The sequence below is a fragment of the Crocodylus siamensis genome, chromosome 8 (genome assembly GCF_052110815.1).
Source record: "Crocodylus siamensis isolate JL-2025a chromosome 8, ASM5211081v1, whole genome shotgun sequence".
Lineage (NCBI taxonomy): Eukaryota > Metazoa > Chordata > Crocodylia > Crocodylidae > Crocodylus > Crocodylus siamensis.
Window position 1 is genome coordinate 50,042,842 of NC_143402.1, and position 18,465 is coordinate 50,061,306.

The 18,465-nt window shown below is 46.0% G+C and overlaps 1 protein-coding gene across 6 annotated transcripts in view; it reads right to left on the reverse strand.

Annotated features, from left to right (window-relative positions):
* Nucleotides 1-18,465, reverse strand: part of MAP2K4 (mitogen-activated protein kinase kinase 4) — a 201,001-nt gene that overhangs the window by 140,127 nt on the left and 42,409 nt on the right. For 3 of the 6 annotated variants that reach the window (XM_090059218.1, XM_090059220.1, XM_090059223.1), the window contains exon 2: nucleotides 17,784-17,816. The exons of the other annotated variants lie outside the window; for them this stretch is intronic. In XM_090059218.1, coding sequence (XP_089915344.1) covers nucleotides 17,784-17,816 — 33 coding nt within the window. The remainder of the gene's footprint in view (nucleotides 1-17,783; nucleotides 17,817-18,465) is intronic. 6 annotated transcript variants of the gene reach the window in all.

Below are 18,465 nucleotides of genomic sequence, written 5' to 3' on the forward strand. Positions count from 1 at the left end.
CTCCCACCGCATCCGGTGTCCCAGGGCTTTCACTCCCTGGCTTCTGTGTGCCAGGGGATGGGGAGGGGGGCCCGCGCAGGCTGCTTTGTCCTGGTCCGTGGTCCATGAGGAAGATGTGGGACTCGGCTGAGTGGCAGCAAAACTGGAAGTGCCTCGGTGAGACAGATGCTGGTTAATACAGCACTCCAGATGGGGAAGTGCTGGAAAACACAGCTTTTACTGTACCTTTATTCTACTTGCAATATTTTCCTTGTGCTGGAAAACTAGCACATAGACAGTAAGGCAAATAACTATTCTGTGTCTATAGTTGTGCCAATACCATATTTTAACTCTGACTTGCATATAAGAAAAAATGGCTTCCTTTTAGCATCATCTGAGATTTCTTGAATAAAAAACTTAACATACATTTTTCATATAGATATTGAAACTCAAAATGTGTACAAACGGATGTAGCCTCAGGTGTTAAAAACCCATTATGAAAGAAGAAAATACCTAAGAGCAAGTGAGTTTTACAATAGTACAGATAGAGAAACAAGTGTGGTTGTAGATCTTAACAACATATGTGCTAACTTTGTATTTCAAGCAAATATACTTTAATTAGAATAGAGCAACCTTGATGAAAACGTACTGACTTTTTCTCTGCTTTTCCAAAGATATCCAGCTCTACCCAGAGATAGTACACAGCATTCTACAGAAACATGAGAAGTTATTTGTTTGCTTACTGGAGGACAGAAGATACAAGTCTAAGGTTTAACCTCTACACTTCTTATACAACTATAAAACAATGACCAAATTGTCTGTCAAGAATGATGGGGGGCGGGGCTGGGATGGAGTGCTGATACCTAACGCCCCACGCTGCTGCTGTTTTGCCTCTTGCAGGGAGTGGATGGGGTGGGGTGGGGTGGGGGACCTGAGGCCAGAGCTGCTTGCTCAGCTCCCCCACCCCCTGTCCAGTCCTCGGCGCCACTTGCAGGGAGCAGGGTGGAGACGCCAAGGACACAGCTGCTCACCTCAGCTCCCCCAGCCTCTGTTCAGTCCTCGGCATGGCTTTGGAATAATGGCAGCGCTCCCCCGTGGTTGGAGAACTCTGATTGGCTGTTTCCATCAGCCAATCAGAGTGCAAATAAAGTGTTATGGAAGGACAGACAGACAGACAGACAGACCTAGGGTTTTATAATATCAGAATATTCTGAATATCAATAGTAATTCCCACTGTTCTTCAGTTGCAATTACTGCTAGTCAGGATATCAAAGAGATCTCCTTCACTGAAACCTGAATAGCATGATAAATTTGTCTCACAGATTCATAGAACATAGGCCGTAAGGGACCTCGGAAGATCATCAGGTCCAGCCCCTTGCACCAAGCAGGAAAGACAGCTGGGGTCAGGTGACCCCCAGCCAGGCGACTGAATCTCCTCTTGAAGATTTCCAGGTCACCTATCTGCCTTCTTTTCCTCAGGCTCTAAAGTCCTAGATCCCTCAGCCTTTCCTTGCATGGCTTGCTGTGTAACACTCTGATCATACAGGTGGCTTTTCTTTGGACTCTCTCAAGCTTGTCCACATCCTTGTGGAAATGCAGTGCCCAAAACTGAATGCTGTACTCCAGCTGCGGTGTCACCAGTACCGAGTAGAGCGGAAGAATCACCTCCTTGGCTTTGCTAGAGATGCATCAATTGATGCATGCCAGAGTACTGTTTGCCCTACTGGCTACAGCATCACAAGGCCGGCTCATATTCATACTGTGGTCTATTATTACCCCCAGGTCCCTTTCATTCGTGCTGCTAGTCAGTTTGGAAAAATGAGACAAATAGAAATTCAGAGTGTTTAGCTAGTGCATGGTACCCAGAATTGATTCATTTTAACATATCCCTTCAGCTTCCTTCTGGTTTTGTGGTGGCTGATTCCAGGCATTTCATACAGCTTAACATAGTTGGGGATGGGTCATTTCTAAACTTTTGCCACTGAAACCATTTATGGCAAGTAGGTTTCTTTTAGGCTAGGGACAGAAGTTACACATAAACTGGTTTAAGTGATCAGAAACTGGTTTAAACCTGTAACAGAACAGAAGTTCAGTGTATATAAACCAGTTTCAAAATGGCCAAAACTGGTTTAGGATAAACCTAGTTGAATGTGGTCTATCAGACTTAACTGATTTAGGTCAAACTGGTTTACCGAACTTCTGCCCCATGCCCCTTCCTGGTTCAAGTTAAATCAGAGTCCCCCAGCATGCTTTGCAGCCCTGGACTCAGCTGTGCTGTTTGTTCAAGCTGAGCAGGGTTGGCCCCACCCCTCTGTTCTCCAGCTGAGCAGCGATGGCTGGCTGACAAAGGGGTGGGGGTGGGAAAACCAAAACACGGCCCCACTGCATGAGCATCCAGTGGGGCAGAAAGCCAGGCAGACCCCAGCTGGAGTTCCTGTGCTAATGGGAGAGAGGGGAGACAGGGAAATTTAGTCCCCCTCCCTGCCCCCTTCACCTGGGGCCAGCTCTGGCCATGCCCCACACCATGTGAGCAGCCAGTGGACCGGAAAGCTGGACAAACCTCAGTTGGAGTCCCCATGCCAGTGGGAAACAGGAGAGTTTAATCCCTCACCCTGCCCTCCTTCACCCAGGCTGGTGTCTGGCTATGCCCCCCTTCCCCCTCGCGCTTCCCTTCTTGGGGACAAACCTGGCAAGGGCCGCTTCCCCCTTCTCCCTCCAGCTGCACCCCACCTGGGGGCCCTGCAGGCCAGGGTCGGGGTTTAAACCTTTCTCCAGTCATACTCAGCAGCCTGCCAGGGCCTGGCCATGGCCCACCCAATCAGCTTCCCTTCAACCTTGTGGCTGCTTCTGAAGGGAGGGGAGGACTGCTCTAGTGCCCTCAGCTTCTAGCCTGAGCCACTACAGGCATGTGGCTGCATTTCCAGAATCAAAAGTGAATGTCTGTACACTTGCAAATCAGTTCAATCCACCCAGGTCAGACTAGCCTGCAAAGACTAAATCAGTTCAGGCTCAGGCTTTTTGAATATCCTTATTTAGCCTTAAAGGCTCTGCTATATTATGTAAGGTCAAACTGTTGTTTTGCTTTTCTTGTTTCATATTGAAGCCAGTCTCTGTTGCATATCTGGGAAGAGCTGGCTATTCCCATTTTCAGATTCAGGGAAGTCTTGCTCCAACTATGTTATTATGCTGCTTTTTTCCTTTCAAATAACCTGGGTTAAGCAGATAGCAATTGCAAAAATATGTGTGTACCTGAAAAAAACAGGACCAAACCCAATTTCTGGTCACATCTCTCGCCCAGCTAAATTGAGTTCTATTGTCTCTTAGTACAAAACCAACAATGAAACAAAAGAGACTGCACAAGTGCTTTAATCCTACAGCAAAAGATTTGTAAAAAATTCCTGCCGACATCTAGGGTGAGGCCTCCTGCTTCCTGTAAGTCAGAAGCACATAATCTATTATCCTAATACACCTACTACTGCTTCTAACAAAGATATTTTTACTGTTGAAAAAGTTTAATTTTAAAATCTTTCCCAGAGGAAACTGAGGAAGCAAGCAACCAATAAATGTTCTCAGCAATAATATATACATTATTTAGCTTTTAAATGGGTGGACAAATCCTTCATAAACTTGCCTATTCCATACCAAAGTGACTTGCTGCAACATCATCTTTCAGAATCTACAGGCAGGGAGTTCAAATTACTTTGCTTATACTATAGTTTTAATTTGTTTGCTTTGTTTTTCTTTCCCCCAACTAGTTAGAGATTATGGACAAATTAACAAATTATGAATTAAAAGGGGACTAGGTCTTACCCCACACCAGCTGCTCACTAGTACTTTCCCACATCTCTACTCTTATTCAACTGAAGCCCTCAATGAAAAAGGATTAAGCTACCAGAGTGCAGCACTAACTTAACAGTAAGATAAGTTACATGGTCCATTACCTCTGAGCAACAGATATGTAATAAATCCTCATCCACTTTTAACTCATCGCAATTTATTTTGTCTACTTCCTGAATGAAATTTGCAAGATTTGGATATCAGTTTCATTCTCTGCTTCACAAAGCTTCATAATCTACTGAATTAAATTTTCATTAACATTTCAAATGGCTCTTCAACAAAGCTTGTAAATAACAATTTTTCCAACTTTTTAGTTGGTCTAATAAAAGATATTACATTTACCCAAAAATCCTTGTCTGCAACAACTGGGCATCTGAAAATCTTGCTACTAGGTAACATTCATTTTTACTCATTCTCTCAACATAAAGTGTATATATTGTAGAATGTTTTTTTTCCCCTATTAGAGATAGGGATATATTCCTGGTTAATGACTATACATGAGAATATAGAGAAGAAAGATAGGGTATTTAAATAAATACATTTAATGTACTAAAGCAATGCTAACAAATCCAGTAAGTTAATTTCATTAAGACAAATTGTGCCAAAAAGTTCCAGATCTAAAGTTAAGGAAAACACAATTTTGTGCTCATATGTAATCAAATGATTAGAGAAAAAGCAAGCAGAATAAGAACTTTAACCTGCAACTCCGCCCAAGCACTCCTGGCCAAGCTATATACGGTAAGTCTGGAAAACAGGCAAGTTTGTGGCAGACTGCATTCTACACAGTACAGTAGACAGAAAAATCTGAGACACTGATCTTCATGGATAGCCTGACTTATCATGTAGGTCTTGAGTTCACAATTTTTTTAAATCATACCCATAGCAATCATAGAAAAGTATGGTGGGGATGGGCCTCTGGAGGTCATCTAATAATCCAACTGAGGCAGGACCATCCCTATCCAAACTAAGTGTTTGTCTAAGCTATTACTTAAACTACATCAATCAAATCTCACCACACACAGCAGGTGGGCACAACACCTTAACCTGCCAGAGGTAAAGCAGAGGGATAACAGGGTCTGTATCCTGCTGCTGTAAGAGTTGTTAAAATATGATCAAGAGATCCAAGAAAGAGAGACTTGCTCTCTGCTACAGAGGATGGCAAAAGCTGCGTCTAGATCACAGAATCATAGCAAATTAGAGTTGGAAGGGACCTCAGGAGGTCATCTAGTTCAACCTCCTGCTCAAAGCAGAACCATTTCCAACTTTGTCGAGCCTGATTTTAAAACCCTCCAAGGACGGAGATTCCACCACCTCTCTAGGTGACCTATTCCAATGCTTCAACACCCTCCTAGTGAGAATGTTTTTCCTAATATCCAACCACTACAACTTGAAACCATTGTTCTTAGTTCTGTCCTCTGCCACCACTAAGATCATCTCAATCAATCCTTATGTAACCTCTTCTTGAACACCTCCAATGATGAAGATTCCACAACTTCTCCAAACCAAAATTTAGTGACCCTTTCAGGCTATGGGCTGGATTGACCCAGTTCGGGCCAGACACATGCTGGCAAGTGGCAGGTGGCCCATAGGACCTAGTCGCCACAGCCAGGATTTTTCCCAGAAGCTGCACTGAGAAACTGCCCAGAGCCACCATTTTTTCTCATAGCAGCATGAGGTGAGTTCCCATAGCTGGTGCTTTTCCCTGAGCCAGTGGGGGGACTTTGGCAGCAATTGTTTTCCCCTGTTGCTGCAGAGATGAGTGATGGCTGCAGACACGCTCCATGTGCAGCTGCTGGGAAAAGTGGCAATGGCAGCAGCTGGATTCTTGCACCCGCCCTATGTGTGCCTGCCCACCTCAATCCCAAACTAGGTCAGTCTGGCTGCTGAAGGTCCCACCAACCACAGGCTGGATCAAATGGCTCCACAAGCCAAATTTGACCCATAGGCTATAGGTTGCCAACCCCTGTCCTGGGCAGTCTATTCCACTACCTCCTTGTTCTAACAGTGAAGTTTTTCTTGATATACAAGCTAAACCTACTTTCCAAAACTTGTACCATTGGTCCATGTCCTGTTCTCTACAACAACAGAGAAAAGGTGTTCTCCCTCCTCTTTATGGCAGTTCTTCAGATATTTGAAGACTATTATCATGTCCTCTCTTAATTATCTTTCCACAAGCTGAACAAGCCTACTTTCTCCAACCACTCTCTTTTCATATGACTTATCTTCTAAGCCCTTCATCATTTTAGCTGCCTACCTCTGCATCCTAACTTTTCCACATCCTTTTAAACATGTTAAGCCCAAAACTGCACACGACACTCCAAATGAGGCCTAACTAGTGCCGAGTAACAGACGCTATTCACCTCCTGAACCTTGCACTTAATACTCCTATTGATACAGCCCCAAAATCACATGTGCCTTTTGTATCGCTGCATCACCTTACAGATTCATATTGAGTCTATGATCCACCAAGACTCCCAGATCCTTTTCCATAGTGTTGTATCCAAACAGATGCCTCCCATTTTATTGCTTGGTTTTTTTATTATTATGCTTTCCAAGACATAAAAATGAAGATAAGTTTCCTGGCACAATACTTCCACAGTTAAAGTGGTGGGTGGATATGGAGGGACAGGTAGAGCTGCTTCAGCCCTTGCATTTTTGGGTTCCCAGCAGGCTGAATCATCCAAGCATTGCCCAGGGATTCTGCCTCAGGCTGAAGCTTTAAGACTTTCCCTAGAAAGCCACTTCATTATTTTTAATTCACACTCCTCCCCACTGCACTGCATGGTTGGTGGGTGGCTGGCCTCCAATGGTAAATACAGATCTTTGTCTTTTGTTGCTCCAGTTGGGGTGATGGATCAGCTGGGCTGGTTCATCCACAGAGACTCATGGAGCCAGTGGGATTCCAAAACTCTCTGGGGGACATTCCTTCTGACCTTGGTTGCTATTCTGTCAATGGCCTGGTTGATCTGTGGAACAGCATGCTGACGTTGGCTATAGGCACAGTGGTACCAGGGCATTCACTCCCAACACTCTGGCAGCACAGGTCTCCCGAGTACACAGGGGAACTGAGGCAGCTTAAGGTGTAGGGAAGGCAGTTGCAGCACCGTGGATCTTCACCTGTGTGCAGCCAACAGACTGTGGCATAGATTTTTTCCTAAAGGACTATGGCATGACAAAGGCAGCAGCAAAGACGCTTTCTTCTGTACTGCTACCGAGTCTGCAAAGTGTTGTCCAGAGAACTGTTTCAGATGGTGAATGGCTTGCTTAATCCAGCTTGTCTCTGTCCAGAAACTAAGAGTCTACTTCCATCTGTTGTGGTGAGTTTCCCGTCTACCCTGCAGACAAAATCTGTATCCGGCGTAGCTTGAGGACCTCCACTGTTGCTGCAGAGTCAGAATTTGGGGTTGAGGAAACCTGGCTGTGTCCCATTTATATAAATTGCTGTCATCTACTGGTGCAGAGGATGTTCTTGGATAGATGAGGGTGACCAGCTGTGAATGGGACCTGTACCTGTCCAGGCTTGTAAGAGCCAGCTGGAATATACATGAACAATTGATAGCAAGGGCTGTCAGCACCTCTATTCAGGAAGGCTTGGCACTGGACATTCTTAACTCTGCAACTGTCCAGTCCCTGCTTGAGAAACCATCATTTGATGCCGACTTCCCATTCAATTAGCAGCCTATTTCCCCTTTTGGGGGAATGTCATTGAATGGGTAGTAGCCTGACAGCTACATGTGCATCTGGATGCCATCTGTTTCCCGGTGGAATTCTGACTTTTGTCCTGGTCATAGCAGAGACTACATTCATGACCTTGGTCAATGATCTTCACCTGGAGATTAACAGGGGAAACAGTGCCCTACTGATCTTGATCTTTCGGCATCCTTTGATACAGCTGACCTTGAGATGTTGATAAAGCATTTACATGAACAGGTGGGTATTCACAGGACGGCTCTAAATTTAGAGGTGTATCGATACATTGGTCCATATCATAATTGCACTGATTGCTGATAATTTCAATTTATCTTTTATCAGCTTTTTTTAGCCAATGTGGTCAATAATGACACCAATAAATGCCGTGTGCATGTGAGCAGCCCGGCAACTTGGAGAGCAGTGTCCAGCTGGGAAGTCTGTGGGGGGAAGGGACATGGGCAAGGCAAGGGATGTGGTACAGGTAGATTAAGGCCCCCAAAGTGAGGGAGAGAGTAGGGCTGGGGCTGGGGCTGGGGCTGGGGCAGGGGCAGCTGCTACCCAGCCGGGCAAGGCTGGGGCATAGGACAGAGCCATGGATGGCTCACCCAGGGGCCACAGGGGAGAAGGGAATGTTGGGGGTGTTGGGGCAGCTCCCACAGCTGTGCGCACCCCTGTGGGAGACATGAGGGGGGCCATGTGCCCCCTGGATTTGTACGTGGGGCGAGGGCAGGCTGTGAGCTGCAGGCTTGGGGCTGGGTGCTGCACCGGCCTCTTTCAGGGGGTGGGGGCAGGGTTGCGCTCAGAGTGGGGTGGGGTGGATGGTAGCAGCTGTGCTGGGAGGGAGGACTATGGGAAATTGTGGGGTAGCTGTAGCCTGCCCCGTAGCCCACCTCCCAGCTCCACCACCCCGACCCCTCACCCCAAGTGCATCCCCAGCCCAGATCTCAGAAGCTTTCCTGTAGGGTCACCTGTCCTACTCAATGTGTAGATGAGGCTGCTGGGAGAGACTGCAGAGATCTGGAGTGAAGGGTCATATGTATGCTGATGACACCCAGCTCTACCTCGCCTTTTCTGACCCAGGTCCTGCACTCTCAATCCTTTCCCAGTGCCTAGCTGAAGTTGGGAACTGGATATGGGTGAAGCAATTGAAAGGGAATCCAAACAAGACCAAGAAGATGATGGTGGGCAGATAACTTAGGAGGGACTAGAAACACCTGTCATTGCTACTCAGGGTCACAGCCTTGGAGTGCTCCTGGATCCTCTGCTGTACCTGGATTTTCAGGTGGTGGCCATGGTTAGGATCACTTTTCATCAACCAAATCTAGTGAGAAGGCTGCAACACTTTTTTTCAGACTCTTATCTGGCCACCATCATCCAGGCTAAACTACTACAATGCTCTTTACATAGGCCTGACTTTGAAAACTGTCCAAAAGCTGCTGCTGGTGGCCTACCTTGTTATGGGGGTGGATCACCAGGAGCATATAACTCCAGTCCTCTGGCATCTGCTGTAGTTCCCAGTAGCTTTCCGGGTGCAATTCAAGATGCTAAACTTGACCTATAAGACTCTAAATAGCTTGGGCTTTACAGGACTTCTTTCTTATACCACATCGCAATCCCTATGGTCAGCTGAGAGAAACCTCCTGCAAGTACCAACAATACATCTTGTCCAGTTGGTAAAAATATATGGGACATTACTATCAGCAGTTGCTCCTCAGCTCTGAAACTCCCTCCACCCTGAGGCCCACCAAAGCCCAAGAGTGTTCATCTTTCAAAAGCACTGCAAGACCTTTCTATTTAGCTAGGCATTTAGAAAGCAAAGCAAGGCCAAGATGTTGTTTAATGAGTTTGTGCTTTATTTTATTTTGTTATTTTGCCTTATTTATTCTAGTTGCCCTTTTAAGATGTTCTGTTTCTCCTACTGTAAGCTGCCCTGAGTCTTTGTTGGGAAAGACTGCATAGCAATTGCATAAATACACACATACATACCCATCAGTTGCTGTCAATTCCATGCTTACTTAGTCAATGTGAACTGACCCATTAATTGTTCCTTATCATCTGTGCTGTATCCCCTCAGAATGCTCTACCCTAACCATTACCCTGCACACACATCTTTATGAAATTGCCCAAGTGTTAGCAATGCAAGTTATCTGAGCTGCTTTCAAGCACAACCACAACCAGCTAAGCACCTCCCTACCTTCACTGCTCCCACAAAATCAGCCTGGCACACAAGGGACCAGGGTGAATTGCATACCAAAAAACTAATTTAGCAGCTGGTGGGAAAGTCTTTTTAAAGCCACACTATGAAGCAGAAGCCTTGAGCGCCACCTCAGAAGACCAAATATCCTGGGAACCCGGATGCAGGGGCACTCCCGACCCAGCTGATCCCCTCCCCTCAGACCCCTTCCCAAATCAGCCTGGGATGCCACAGACCACTGTCCAGTGCAGGCAACAGAAGTTGGAGCAGTAGAGTTCTGGCTGTGTATCAGAGCAGCAACTTTGGGGAGGGGGGGGGAGAAGGAGAAGGAGAAGGAGAAGGAGAAGGAAAGAAGCAAGCAATGCAGCATGGGATGCCTGGAAGACTGACCAGAATGTCATGTCTTGGCGTCATGGCTTGGCATGAAGAACCCACTCAACATAATACCTGGTTATCTAGGTATACTTTTTAAATATTCCAAGAGCTTTAATTGATTCTAAACTGATTTCTATGTCTGGATGCTTATGGTTTAAGCCATATTTAAAATTATCTAAGTCTTACTCGTGTCCATACATTTAGGCAAGCTTTTGGGTGCAAAATGCCCTTCTTTAGGTCTCAGAAAGAAAAAGGTACAAGCTAAGGTTAATACCAAGTTAAACGTTGATTTTTATCTCCATTATAAAAACAGTTGTTTAAGGAGGGCAGTAAACATACAGAACAAAGATAAGTTATCAAAAGTAGCTACAAACCAAGAAAAAAATCAGCTGAAATAGTCAAAGCTAAGTATGTAAAACAAGAGTGTCAAAGATATGGCCTGCGGGCTGGATCTGGCCTGCACAGCCACATGCAGGGCCAGTCCAGGAAACCCACCTAACATGCTGGAGCAGGCAGTGCTTGTGACTTGTATCCCAATCCAGCCAGAATAGGTGCTGGGTGATGTAGTCCCAGACCAGCCTGAGTCAGCACTGTGGGTGCTGTATCTGGCACGTGGGTGGAGAAGGGTGAGGCTAATCCAGCCAACTGCAACCCTGTTCATAGATGAGTCTTAGGCGGGGGCCAAATAAGTTTGACAAACCTGATATAAGAGAGTAAAACCGTTCAAAATGGAAAAGCATCATTATTACCCTCTGAAGTACAAAAAGGAGCATGTGTGCATGCGTGTGTGGTATCATCTTCTAAGAAAACTGCACAAGGAAATGAAAACTAGTCAAGCCTAACAGCTATTTTTCTCTGAGGAAACAGAAGCTGCTCACTTAGTTGGGTTTTTTGTTACTTCCTGGAGATGAACCTGAGTGCACAAAAGACAGACGCTATTTGCACAGGCAGTCAGGAAAGGAAAGATGGACATTTTGAGATCAGGAAGTTGGTCATGTTACAGCCTTCTTACAATCAGCATTACTTGATGAGCAGGGTTCTGGGTTTTCCATTTCCCATGGGAAAACAGAGAAAACCATGGATTTTACCTTTTACCAGACGCAAACGTGGATTTCTCATTTTACCGGCGAAACCCACAGATTTTGCAGTTTTGCAACAAGGTCTCTGCAGGATGGTAGAGTCCCAGCAGCCTGGAGAGCAGCACCCACAGGTAAGTGTGCACTGGGGCAGGCAGTGGGAATTGCGGCCCCCATAGGGAGGGAGAGAGTGGGGCATGGGAGGGCAAGGCAGTGCAGGGGCACAGGCAAGGGCTGGGGCTTCAGGCTGCAGTGCATGGCCACTGGGCCCCAATGGGGAGAGGGATGGGTCTGCGAGCAACTCGTCCAGGGGGTGGGGGTGGGGCTGGCTCCCCACTGCTGTGTGCAATCTCAGTGGGGAGGGGGAACCTGTACCCCACAATCTGTGCATGGAGTGGGGATGGAGCAGGGTCCCCACTGTTGCGCACACTCCCAGGAAGCAGAGGGGACCCATGACCCCTAGATCTGTGCATGAGGGGAGCACGGGCGCATGCTGCTTGCTTCAGGCTTGGGCTCCTGCTATGCTACCCTCCCCCAAGGCCCCCACAGCAGTGGGTGCAACCTGGCTCTGCAAAGAACAGCAGGGCCACGCAGGAAAGCTGCTTGTCACTGCGAGCTCCATGCTGCCCTAGCAACACGTCCCCTGTATGCAACCTGTATTGCCACCCCCACTATAGCCGCGCCCGCAGGGGACACATTGCCAGGGCAGCACAGAGCTCACAGCGGCAAACAACTTTCCTGCCTGCTGTTCTTTGCAGCGCTGAGTTCCGCACACTGGGCTGTGGAGGCCCCGGAGGAGGGCAGCAGGGTGGAAGCCCACAGTGGACAGCATGCAGCCCCCACCCTGCACACAGATCGGGGGGCACAGATTCCCCCTGTCTGCTAGGAGTGCATGCCATGGTGGGAATCTGCCCCACTCTGCTCGGATCCACTGTAGGCAAGCAGCAGGCAGGGAGGTGGGCTCTGCTCTGCTGCAGCAACTGCCAACTCCTGCCAGTGGCAGGGGGCTGTGGACCTGGGTTCCTAGAACCATAGCCCTGGAAGCTGGGGGTCCCTCCGGCAGGGCTGAGAGAACAGGAGCTGTGGGTGGGGGGGTCAAGGGGCAACAGCAGGGCCAGGAAGGTTGTGGGAGGGCCTTTCATTTTAATCTCAGATTTGCAGGGGCATGGGTTTATCAGAGAATTTGTGATTTTTATCAGAGTGTTCTGGTCAGGTCCCAGAGGACTGGGAAAGGGCCAATGTGGTCCCTATTTTCAAGAAGGGGAGGAGTGGGAACTGGAAAACGATAAGCCAGTTAGTCTCATCTCTACCCTTGGGAAAACTCTGGAAAGAATCATTAAGGATCACATTTGTGGGAGCCCAGCAGGGGAAATAATGATGAAACGGAAATCAGCACAGATCCATTGCAGGTAGATCCTGCCTGACTAACCTTTTTTCTTTTTATGACCAGGTCACAAAATGCTTAGACGCAGGAATTGAGGTAAATGTCATCTATCCAGACTTTAAGAAAGCTTTCAATCTCATTCTGTTCTCGTAAATAAACTGACAGGGTGTGATGAAGATGATCACACAGTCAGGTGGGTGGCAAATTGGCTTAGGGGTTGCACCCAGAGAGTGGTGATAAATGAGTTGATATTGACCTGGAAAGATGTGGGCAGTGGAGTCCCGCAAGGCTCAATCCTTGGACCTATTCAATGTCTTCACCAGTGACTTGGACAGGGTGCTCTCCATGTCCTCGTCCAAGTTCACAGATGATACCAGATTATGGGGTAAAGTTAACACACCAGAGGGTAGAGAATGGATCCCGGCAGATGTGGACAGGTTGGAAAAAATGGGCAGAACGAAATAGGACATAGTTCAACAAAGGCAAGTGCAAAGTGCTGCACCTGGGCAAAAAAGAACCACCAACACACTTACAGGCTGGGGGGTGACTCTCTCAGCAGCAGAGCAGTGCAAAAGGATCTTCGAGTCATAGTTGACTCCAAGATGAACACAAGTCATCAATGTGACGAAGTGATCAACAAGGCTAACTGCACTTTATCATGCATTAGCAGATGCATGACAAACAGATCCAGGAAGGCAATGCTTCCCCTCTATGCAGCACTGGTCAGACCACAGTTGCAGTACTGCTTCCAGTTTTGGGTGCCGCACTTGAAGAGGGACGCAGAGAATCTTGAGAGGGTCCAGAAGAGGTCCACGCATATGGTCAGAGGCTTGCAGGCAAGGGTCTATGAGGAGAGACCGAGGGACCTAGATCTCTTCAGCCTTCACAAGAGAAGGCTGAGAGATGATCTTGTGCCTGCCTATAAATTCATCAGCAGAGGGCAACAGGGAATAAGAAATGCTCTGCTACTAAGGTACCCCTGGAGTAACTAGGAACAATGGCCACAAACTGATAGAGAGCAGATTTAAGTTGGATATTAGAAAGAATTTCTTCACAATAAGGGTTGCCAGAATCAGGAATGGGCTTCCAAGGGAGGTGGTGCTCTCCCTTATCTTGGGGTCTTCAAGAGGAGACTGGACAAGCACCTGGCTGGGGTCATCTGAACCCAGCACTCCTTCCTGCCCAGGGCAGGGGGTCAGACTTGATGACCTACTGAGGTCCCTTCCAACCCTAACAACTATGAATCTATGGGTAGATCAAGGATTTTGAAATGGGGGGTGCAGATGGGGTGGCACATCATCACATATAACACCACATATTTTTCTCCAGTTAAAGGGAAACTGGATGTTGAGGACTAGCACTATATTATGCTAAGATCAAAACAAGAGCAAATATAACTATTAGAACATGCTCTCATTTACTCAATTATATATAAAGTTTAAAGAAACCCAACAAACTAGGCAAAAAAATAGTCAAAATAGTAACAAATATTGCATCATTAGCCCTATAATCAATATAGTTAAATGCACATTTCTTATTCAGATTCATAAAAGAAAATCTAGTCTTCCTGAGCATCTTGGCAGTGCCTCCAATACTTCACTGTCAGTCACTTCTACACCCGAGTTAACATTACCATACCTAAGTCAGATTTTTAGCAAGAGCTAAAAACAGTTTGCAGGGCTGAGAGAGAGAGACACTAACAGGAATGGCTACCAGCCAACCTGCAGAAGAAAGGATTAGAGGTGCACTGATATATCACTTGTATATCGTATCAGCACCGATAAAAGGAAAATTAACATTATTGGGTTTTTTTGCCTAGTGTAGCCTATAGTGTTCGCCAATAATGTTCAGCCGATAAATATAATGTCTTCTGGCTAGGCCCCCAAAGATGTCATGTGCACATGGCCAGGAATGCAGCCAGGAAGTATGGAGAGCAGCGTCCTACAAGTAAGTCTGCGGAGGGAAAGGGGTGTTGGGAAGGGAAGGGGCATGGGGGTGTCGCAGATCAAGGCCCCCACGGTGAGAGAGGGAGTGGGGTAGGGGCTGGGGGCACTGTCCAGGCAGGGTGGTGAATGGGACTCAGAGCCAGGGTGAGGAGCTGGATGGAGCCACAGGCAGCTCTTCCAGGGGGTGTGGGGGGAATCGGAGGGGGAGCGGATCCCCACAGCTGTATGCATCCCCCTGTGGAGGCCTGAGGGAACATGTTCCTCCCACACACACACACACATTCTTGTATGGGGCAGATGCAGGCTGCTCACTGTGAGCTTAGGGCACTCCACTCTTTTGCCTTTCCCTTGGGCGCCCTGTACCAACTGTGCACTCCCCGCCCACCCAGCAGCAGCGGGAGTGGCAAGTTGTGCCTCCCACTGCTGGGTGGGAAGGGGGTGCACAACCAGCATGGGGTTCCCAAGGGAAAGGCAACCGAGCAAAGAGCCCCAAGCCCGCATTGAACAGTCCGCGTCCACCCTTGCTGCACTTGGCTCGGCCAGTTAAAAGCATCCCCACACTTTAAAATGGTGGCAACGGTGCTCAAACTAAAGCTCATTCAACAAGCTTTAGTTCAAGTCCTCCTGCTGCCATTTTTAAGTGCCAGAATGCTGATCCCCTGGATGAACCACCCACAGCTCTGTCCTGCTCCCCACCCTGGCCCCAGGTCCCATTCACCACCCTGGCTGGGCAGTGCCCCCAGCCCCTGCCCCACTCTCTCCCTCACCCTGGGGGCCTCAATCTGCAACCTCCCGTGCCATCTTCCCTTCTACAGACTGAACTGCAGGGAGCTGCTCTGCCCAATGCCCAGCTGCATTCCTGTAAATCAGTTATTGGATCGGTATTGGCCAATATGGATAGTTAATAGATGTTTTGGATAGGGAATCCAGAAAAAAAAAGATGACAATTGGATATCGGTGTCAGCCAAGAAAATCCTTATCAGTGCACTCCTAGAAAGGATCATTAAAAAGGCTAGAGGATCACTGATACCTGTGGAGTGGAAAGAGATGGGTAGTAATCAGGGAGATGATAATAAGCCAAGAAGTCAACTGACTCTCAGCACTGCTTGAATAGAAATGCTGCTGCCCCTACCAGGCAGTTGGTTTTAAGGGGCAGGAATCAAAGGGGAGTATAGGATCATAGAAAATGAGGGCTAGAAGGGACCTCAGGAGGTTGTCTAGTCTAACCCCCTGCTCCTAGCAGGACCACCCCAACTAGATTATCCCAGCCAAGGCTTTGTCTAGCCGGGTCTTAAAAACCTTCAAGAACAGGGATTCCACCACCTCTCTGGGTAACCTGTTCCAGTGTTTTACTACCCTCCTAGTGAGAAAATTCTTCCTAATATCTAACCTAAACTGCCCTTGTTGAAGCTTAAGACTGTTGTTCCTTGTTCTGTCATCTGCCACCACTCAGAACAGTCTAGCTCCATCCTCTTTCAAACCTACCTTCAGGTAGCTGAAAGCTTCTATTAAATTCCCTCGCAGTCTTCTCTTTTTCAAACTAAATAAGCCCAGTTCCCTAAGCCTCACCTTAGAAGTCATGTCCCCAAGCCCCCTCACCATTTTTGTTGCCCTCCTCTGGACTTCCTCCAATTTGTCCACATCCTTTCTGCAGTGGGAGGCCCAAAACTGAACACAATACTCCAGATGTGGCCTCACCAGTGCTGAATAGAGGGGAATCATCATTCCCTTGACCTACTGGCAACACACCTGCCAGTGCAACCCAGTATGCCGTTAGGCTTCTTGGCAACAAGGGCACACTGCTGACTCATATTCAGCTTATTATCCACTGTAACCTCCAGATCCTCTTCTACAGGAATCCTCCAATTTGTCTATGTTATGCTGAATCCTAGCTCTATACGCAAGCGTATCTACTACTCCCCCAGCTTGGTGTCATCTGCAAACTTTCTGAGGGTATACTCTATGCCATCTTCCAGCTCGCTGAAGAAGACATTGAACAAAATCGGCCCCAGGACCAACCCTTGGGGCACTGTACTTGATACTGGCTGCCATTTGACTTTGAGCCATTGATTACTACTCTGTGAGCCTGATGCTCCAGCCAGTGCAACAGAATACAAATGCACAACTGGACACCCCCTGGATCTGCCCCTGTACTTGGGAGATCCTCTCTTCCACCAAGGCTTTGTACTGAACCATTTGTAATACATCTTTGGTAAAATGTTCCTAACAGAGCAGCAGTGATCTCTGAATAGCAGCGGACAAAATATAAACAATCACCGTACAAAAGATAATTCTCTACTTATAGCATCTAAAAAGAAATAAATCCATCTGGACAGTTCATACACTTGTTATCACATCTTAAAATCTCAACACATCAATTACTGAATATTAGCAAGCTTCTCTACAATTTTTGGAATCATTTAAAATGAATATGCATATCAAGTATAAATAGGAAGTAGAAATATATTTTAAAAATGCAAACTGAATGAGATGTAGAGTGCATTTTCACTAATTTACCAAACAAAAAATAGAGAGACCATTTAAACTGTACATTAATCTCCAGGGAAACTCCACTAACTCATGGCAGGCAGCTGTGAAGGGTACTTTGAATGGAGTGACATAGCAATGTAAAGAATAAAAAGCCATGATAGAAAACGAAAAACAAAATCCTAAAGAGCTTCCATTAGTCATCAAAAATTGCTTTGCAATGACAAATTTCAGTCTCACTTCCTGGAAGTCTAGATTCAGATCATATAGGCAGCCAAATTACACATGCTACTACTCCCTCCTCCCAAAGGTGCACAGGTAGCAACAAAGGGTGATCTAAACCAATATGGAACTGATCATTATTGGAAGAAGTAGTACTTTGTGCCCTTCATTTTCTCTTTCACATAAAGGTATTTTACAAGCAAAACCTGTTCTTTGAGCAGCACTCTTAATTTAAAGCATCTGCAGTTCAAACCAAATCATACTTGTTTCTTGTTTCATAAGAGCTTGGAAGACTGAAAAACTCCAATGTCCCCTCCACCTGAGGAACGAATAATATGACTATCTGTGCACCTCTAATTTATTAGTCAGTTATTACAGATGTGTAAAAGGCATAATAAACTACTTTTAAAATCAGTGGCCTAATTAAAATGCATCTTAATTTAGCTTTACTTTTTAAGCAATATGAAAAATGAAAGCTCTATTGACACATAATTGCCGTGGTTGGTTAGTTGGAACAAAAATGGATGCATTCTCAGTACCAGGACTGACAAAAAATATAAAAGTTGCATAATACTATAAAATGTGTAGCTTACTTTGTGCCTTTTCACAGAAGTTTATCTGAAAGCCTAAAGCAAAAAAGACAAGTTCTAGTTCAATTCACTGGAAATCACAGAATTGCATAACTATTAAGAGTCACATGTTGCGTGATATCAATATTCATTATTAGACTCTAAAAACATTGAATAAAACTAGTCTCACAAGTACAAATTTAGTCTGAAATTCTAACATGGTGCACTGTTATGAAATTTCCAGTCATTTCATCTCCCTCACTTACATCTTATACAGTTTCTGAAAGAGATTTCCACTATTCAAATACAGGAAAGGAACACATGTCCAAATCAGCGCAAAAGGGCACAGTTTAATAAGAGTGTTAGTTTCCCTGTCATACTAATAACCTAAAGACAGTGATATTTCTTTGATGCTTTTGCAAATCTATTCACATAATTAAGTTAATATAGGTTTTATAATGAACATTTTATGCTAACAGGTCATAGTTATAAAGCTTAACATGCTAAGGAGGTTATACTGAAGCCAAAAAATGTAGTTAGTTCTGCTAATATAAGGTTATTAGAAAACATTTCACCTCATCAAACAGTATTTTACCATGCCATTTCCCACCAAACACCATTAAGCTAAGTAACACCCCCACAACAATAGTGGACTTTTTTTAAATATATGTAGCAATAAGAATATTAGTCTACGTAAAATAGTTTC